Consider the following 7,498-nt stretch of genomic DNA (forward strand, 5'->3'; position numbering starts at 1 on the left):
CTGCCAGCAGCAGCCACAGAGCCCCAGCCTCACCACTGCCAGCAGCAGCCACAGAGGCCCAGCCTCACCACTGCCAGCAGCAGCCACAGAGCCCCAGCCTCACCACTGCCAGCAGCAGCCACAGAGGCCCAGCCTCACCACTGCCAGCAGCAGCCACAGAGCCCCAGCCTCACCACTGCCAGCAGCAGCCACAGAGGCCCAGCCTCACCACTGCCAGCAGCAGCCACAGAGGCCCAGCCTCACAACTGCCAGCAGCAGCCACAGTGCCCCAGCCTCACCACTGCCAGCAGCAGCCACAGAGGCCCAGCCTCACCACTGCCAGCAGCAGCCACAGAGGCCCAGCCTCACCACCACTGCCAGCAGCAGCAGCCACAGTTCCTCAGCCTCACCACTGCCAGAAGCAGCCACAGAGGCCCAGCCTCACCACTGCCAGCAGCAGCAGCAGCCACAGAGCCCCAGCCTCACCACTGCCAGCAGCAGCAGCAGCAGCCACAGAGCCCTTGCCCTTTGATCACTTTGGTGCCAGCTGGGATCAGTTGTGCCCATCCAAAAAAAACACACTTTATTGCATTTTACTGTTGCTTATAGTTGCCCAAAAAAACTGTACTTTCTTTGAGGCCAGCTGGAATCAGTTTATAAAGCACCCGCGTATTCCATGGCACTGTACGAAGTAAGGAACAAACAAGGGATACAAAACAATACAGACACCAATATACAGTGTGCTCCAATATACAAAATACAGAATTGGTAATTCCAGCGACAAACGTAACATGATGAATAAAACACATTACAAATTCCAAGACACAAAATATATCATGAATTCTGGAACACGAAAGGGTGAGTGTGCCCTGCCCTTTCTAGCTTGCAATCTAAAGGAATGGGGGGGGGGGGGACAAGAGGTGTGATAGTTAACAATATTCATACCTAGAGGCAGTGGGCCCATATGCAATTCACTTTTTCACTAAGTTTTCTCCAAGGAGATATTTTCACAACTTGTCAATAAAACGCCTTTTAAAGCACCGGCAAGCGAGCAAATACTAAAATAATCTTGAGAGTACTTTTTTAGATATATTTTGGTACTTTTTTCAATTACAAAGTGCTGAAACGTTTTTTCGAAGAGAAGATCAAAAATGATCTCTTAGTAGAAAGAGTCAGGAGAAAAATGTAATTGCATATCGGCAAGTGTGTTTTTAACTTATCTTTTTTGCGGACTCAAAGCTACAGCAACTAAAGCATGCTCTATAGGCAGTAGCAATGTTAGGGAACCTTGCCCAAGGTCTCCTCACTGAATAGGTGCTGGCTTACTGGACAGAAAGAGCCAGGCAGAGCCCTTAACCAGTACACTATCCAGCTACTACAAAGGTGGAGTGACCTAAGATAGAGCATATGCTTGTCAGGAAAATTGAGTTTGGAAGGAGTATTATTATTGCATCTAACCCATAGTTATGCTTCACTGCAAGTACTCTTTAAAGTGGATCCGAGATGAACTTTTACTCATTGCATAATTGTGTTCCTTTCCTATTGTTTATAGGGCATTCCTCAAGCCAAATACTTTTTTGTTTTTGTTTTAATACTCTAATTCCCTATAAACTAAAAAAGCCACGCCCACAGCTTTTTCAGAGAGCCTTGGCATTTTCAGACAGTAGCAAGGGCTCATGGGAGCTCAGTCTGGGCAGGAGGAGGGGGAGATATTACTAGCCAGAGATTTCAGAGGCAGAGGGGAGGAGAGAGGAGGAGGGGAAGTTAGGTTTTTTTTCACAGGCTGAGAGCTGGAGATGCAGATCAGCTTGCCTGTGTGTAATGTTTACAAACAACATGGCTGCTGTCATTGTATCACAGGAAGAAATAATCATATTCTATTGAAGCTGTTCGCAGCTAGATTTGCTGTGTAAACTATCTAAACTTTAGATAAGATATATTGACAAGTTACTTGTTATAGTTAGTTTTTCATCTCAGATCCGCTTTAAAGTGACACTGAAGGGGAAAAAATTATAATATAAAAAATTGTATGTGTAGTACGTATAATTACTAGAACATTAGTAGCAAAGAAAAGAGTCTCATTTTTATTTTCAGTTATATAGCCTTTTTTTTTTTTTTTTTTAGAACATTACATCATTCTATAATATTTGCAGTTTACAAACTACACTCTGTATTTTAAACTGTGAAGCAGAGCAGAAATAATGATCCTTTGAACTTGCCTGCAGTAAAAATGTATCTGAAGTTGTCTTGTCACTGTTTCTTTGATGTATACGTGCTTCAGAAAATAGCACTCTCCATGTACTGGAAACAATATGAGACTTATTTCTTTGCTACCAGTGTTCTATTTCTTAGCTTCCTACACATACAATTCATTATTTAATACGTTTATTTTCACTTCAGATTCCCGTTAACAAAATCTGCAATTATGAACTGCATTATTTGTAATCTGAGCCAGAGATTAGGCGTGGGAAGCAGTTTGCAGGCTGTAGGTTATGAGGGCTACACTTCATGGAACAGCAAAATTCTGAAAAAAATAATCTGGATTTCAAGACTGGTCACCTCTTTTGACCTATCAAGCTCCCACTTCTGTGGGCATTGGCCTCAATTCACTAAGCTTACAGGTACCTAACGTTTCTAGAGTTATCACCATGGTGATGAGGCATGTAGTATTCAGGAAACATTTTACCTCAGGCAAACTTAAAGTTAACTCTTCTGTCTTTAAGTTAACTCTTCAATCATTAAAATAACTCCAGAATTCTAAAGTTAAAGAAACAACATGTGAAAATAACTACAGAGGCGGTAATTTCACTACAGACAAGGTAACTTAACTGCAGACTGAGACAACTTAACTACAGCGGAGGCAACTTAACTACAGAGGAGGTAACTTAACTACAGAGGAGGTAACTTAACTACCGAGCAGGTAACGAAGAGATAAGATAACTCTCTCACTGTGTGGAGGTAAGTTTTCTCTTGCCTTATTATCTCCAGCATGATCTTAGTGAATTGAGGCCATTGTCTTGTGACTATTGTCAGAAGTGTGCTCGCACCCTCAGCCTGTGGTAGATTCTTCTATCCGCTCATTATTCAGTTAGACTGCAAGCCCATTTGGCCAGGGCTCTTTCGTTCTCCTTCTGTGTTAGTATTGCTGTCTAAAGGAGTTACATATTTTCCACCTTCATGTACGATGCATTGCTGACATTTTCAATTGTCTATCAGTAACCAGTGAGGGATTAAGATGTAATGGCGCTCTAGGCAAGGTACTAGATTTGGAACCCTCTCGCGGTCCTTTTGGTTAGCTGAAGTAAAGAGAGGTCAAAGAAGGTGGCTGGGGGGGGCCCTTCATACCCACTAGGCCCCAAGCACCTGCCTAGGTTGCCCAGTGGATGATCCTGCTCTGTCAGTAACCGCTTGCTTTGTAACTGTTTGCATTATGTATTCTTTATTGCAAAGCACCACAGAAGATGCTGGAGCAGGGCAGGTTCTAGGATAAATTGCACCCAGGGCAAGGGTGTAAAAATCCCCCCACCCCCCGTGGAACCAAGGTATAGGTGCCTGCAGTATAGGTTAGCCATGTCTAGTTGCACCCAGTATAGGCAGCCAGCTATAGGTCCCCCCAGGATAGTTAGCCAGACATAGATGCCCCTAGTATAGGTAGCCAGTATAATTGCCCCAGTGTAGGTTAGATAGGCAGGTGGCCCGGGGATAGGTTAAATAGGTAAGTTCCTCCAGTATAGGTTAGCTAGTTGGGTACCTCCAATATAGGTAGCCAGCAGCGATGCTCAAATCCGGCCCGGGAGACATCCGGATAGTTGCTATCTGGTTTTCTAGGTATGTCCCTCGGGGTCTACCACGATGCGCTCCAAGCGCCGGTCACCTGAGTACAAACATTTCCTCCTTCCGGGTTGAAGGAGGAAGTGTTTGTAACCACGTGACACGCGTGGAGCGCATCGTGGGAGGTGCCGAGGGACATACCTAGAAGACGTCATTCAGATAAGATTGACCCCCCCCCCCCTTCCCGCACAGCTTTCCTGGGAGATATCCAGATAGCAACTATCCGGATGTCTCCCGGGCCGGATTTGAGCATCGCTGGTAGCCAGTATCGTTGCCCCCAGTACAGGTTAGATAGGCAGGTGCCCCCGGTATAGGTTAGATAGGTAGGTTTTTCTAGTATAGGTTAGCTAGGTGAGTGCCTACAATATAGGTAGCCAGTATAGTTGCCCCCAGTATAGGTTATCTAGGTAGGTGCCTCCAATATAGATAGCCAGTATAGTTGCCACCAGTATAGGTAAGATAGGCAGGTGCCCCCAGTATAGGTAGGAGCCCCCAGTGTATGTTAGGTAGGAGCCCCCAGTGTATGTTAGGTAGGAGCCCCCAGTGTATGTTAGGTAGGAGCCCCCAGTGTATGGTAGGTAGGAGCCCCCAGTGTATGGTAGGTGCCCCCCCCCATAGGGGATGGAAGGGGGAGCCGTGGCCTCACTGGGACTCAACCGTGGGGAGGGTGACCTGACTTCTCCCTCCCTTCCTCTCCCCGGGGCCACCGTCCATGCTCCCCCCTCCGCTGCAGAGTAAGCGCAGGGAAGCCTCGTATTAAACAAGTCATCTCCTTCCCGCTTCACTCGCCGCCCCCATGCCGCTGGTCTCCTTTGCATAGCCGCATATATACACTCTACACTCTACTTCCTGATTAGCAATACTGTAAAAAAAATATTCTGAGTATGTTCTTGCTTGCTGGTGGTTTAAAGGGCATTTTATTGACAATGTGTGAAAATATTACCTAGAAGAAAACATAGCATATTTTTGTTTCCATGTTTTACATTTGCTGATCGGTTGTATAATGGACACAGTTGCAAAGAGTACTGCCTTCTGTGGTTATATTTTCCTAATTGCAACATACTGTGCATGCCGTTTAGATAGCCAAATGTGCCTCCCTTCCCCTACGTTTAGATAGCCAGCTGTACCCACTATAGTTAGCCAGATGTGCCCCTCTTGTTTTGCTGCTGTTAACACTTCTGCACTCCTCTGCAGAGGGAGAGAGAGAAGCAGGGGCACTTTAGGCAGCCAGCGAGCTGCCTCTCACTCACTTGGGGGTGCGGTGGCCATGCTCTGCACCCCCTTATAGTTCTGCACCCGAAGACATGTCTCCCCAGGCCCACCCATAGCTACGCCTCTGGTACTGTATGTGTGATTTATTATCAACTATTATCAACGCTATGTGCTATTCATCCTATTCCTGTCTGTGTTTATGTATTGATTATGTATTTATTTATTTTAGGTACATGTTATACAGACACCAGAAGAATGAGGAACTCCTCTGACTTCCATCCATCAGAAATGACCCTCACCTTCGGGGACGTATCAGAGCACAGATTCCTGTATTGTGCACTAACTCTGCTGGGTTACATAATGACTGTTACCGCAAGCAGTGTTGTTGTGGTTACCATAGTATTACACAGGCCTTTACAGGAGCCGATGTACATCTTTATAGCCATCCTCTGTGCAAACGGGCTGTATGGAAGTATAATTTTTTATCCTAGTTTATTCATAAATCTACTTTACCAACTTTACACCATCTCCTATACAGCCTGCTTGACTCAAGTGTATTGTTTGTACACCTATGCGAGCTTTGAGATGACCACCTTAACAGCCATGGCCTTTGACCGCTATGTGTGCATCTGTAACCCTCTTAGATACAATATCATCATGTCTTTATCCATGGTCGCCAGGCTGATCTCTGCTAGTTGGCTGCTCTCCATGATACTTTATGGCATTCATGTTATGTTGACCAGTAGGCTTCCGTTATGTGACTCTGTGATTTTGCAGGTCTACTGTGACAACTGGTCGGTGGTGAGGCTCTCCTGCATTGACAACGCTGTCAACATTATCTATGGATCTTCCCTCGCCGTAGTGTATCTTTTCTTTTTGCTCTTCCTTATACTGTATTCCTATATTTCAATCCTTCGAGTCTGTTACAACGCATCCTCGGAGGTCATCTCCAAAGCCCTCCATACCTGCATGCCACAGTTTATAACTACAATCATCATTGTTATTGAAGCGCGCTTAGAATTTTTCATAAATCTTTTGACCTCAACAAATTTACCCTATGGAGTAAAAATGTTCATGTCTATCCAGCCACTTGTGACTCCACCCCTTATGAATCCCCTTCTTTATGGGCTTAAAATGACTGAAATTAGACTGAGGATATTTCAGCTCTTGCATTTGAAGAAGATATAATCTCATAAAGTCTGTCTTTCATACATCATAGTATACATCAAACACTCAATGACCAAGTTTGTGAGCTTTGGGGTACTTGGCATCAATAATTTGTATATTCCCATAGAAATTAAACAAATCAGACAGGCTGTTTGTGGCTCCGCCCCTCTCCAGCATTTGAACCCCAGTCACCCAATGACTAACTGTAGCAGGTTTGAGGCATCTGCTATTAACAGTGTAAAAATGGCAGCAATTTAAATATTCCACTTGAAAATCAACGGGTGAATTTTGATTGGCTATTATAGGCTCCACCCACTTCCCTGAATATTAATCTCAGTCACTCAGTGACCATCAGGGCAAAGTTTGGGAACCCTGTCATAAACAGTGTAAGAAGGGCTGCAGTTTACACTTCCCCAGTGAAATTAGTTTTTTGCTCCGCCCACTTTTTGTAACCTGGACACAAAGTCACTACTCAACGCCCAAGTTTGTGAGTTTTAAGGTCCTTGGCATCAACAATTTGTATTTTCCCATGAAATGAAACAACTCTGATTCACTGTTTGTGGCTCTGTCCCCTTTTCTGAATTTGAACCTCAGTGACCCAATGACCCCCTGTACCAGGTGTGAGGCTTGTGCCATGAACAGTGCAAGAATGGCAGCAATTTTAATATTCTCCTTGAAAAGTGACATGTGATTTTTTATTGGCATTTTTAGGCTCCACCCACTTTTCTGAATATTAATCCCAGTCACCCAGTAACCACCTATGCTAAGTTTGAGAACCCTGCCATTAACAGTGAAGAAGGGCTGCAGTTTACAATTTACCAGAAAAATCTGTTTTTAACTCCACCCACTTTTTGTAACCTGGACACACAATCTCTACTCAATGACCAAGTTTGTGAGCTTTTGGGTTCCTGGCATCAAAATTGTGCTAATGGAGGCAGTTTATCCAGCAAAGAAATCTGGCTCTTTTTGGCTCCGCCCCTTTACTGAATTTGAACCCCAAACACTTAACGACCGACTGTAGCAGGTTTGAGGCCTCTGCTATTAACAGTGTAAGAATGGCTGCAGTTTCAATATTCCCCTTGAAAATCAATAGGTGAATTTTGATTGGCTCTTGTACGCTCCATCTACTTTTCCGAATATTAATCCTAGTCACCCAGTGACCAACTGTGTCATGTTTGAGAACCCTGCCAATAACAGAATTGCTGAAATCAATCTAACAAATCTGATTGGCTGTTTGTGGCTCCGCAACATTAGTGAATTTGGACCCCAGTCACCCAATGACTGACTGTATCAGGTTTGAGGCTTCTGC

At 44.6% G+C, this 7,498-nt stretch overlaps 1 protein-coding gene across 1 annotated transcript; it reads left to right on the plus strand.

The window, feature by feature from the left end:
* The first annotated feature begins 5,625 nt into the window (after positions 1-5,625).
* Positions 5,626-6,210, plus strand: LOC137544713 (olfactory receptor 52D1-like). Its single transcript, XM_068265806.1, has one exon. The coding sequence runs from the start codon at positions 5,626-5,628 to the stop codon at positions 6,208-6,210; it is 585 nt and encodes a 194-aa protein (XP_068121907.1).
* Positions 6,211-7,498: the final 1,288 nt, after the last annotated feature.

Source organism: Hyperolius riggenbachi, chromosome 2 (genome assembly GCF_040937935.1).
Source record: "Hyperolius riggenbachi isolate aHypRig1 chromosome 2, aHypRig1.pri, whole genome shotgun sequence".
Lineage (NCBI taxonomy): Eukaryota > Metazoa > Chordata > Amphibia > Anura > Hyperoliidae > Hyperolius > Hyperolius riggenbachi.

Excerpts from the sequence above, each read along its gene's own strand:
- LOC137544713 (XM_068265806.1), top strand. The coding sequence starts at position 5,626 with ATGGCCTTTGACCGCTATGTGTGCATCTGTAACCCTCTTAGATACAAT.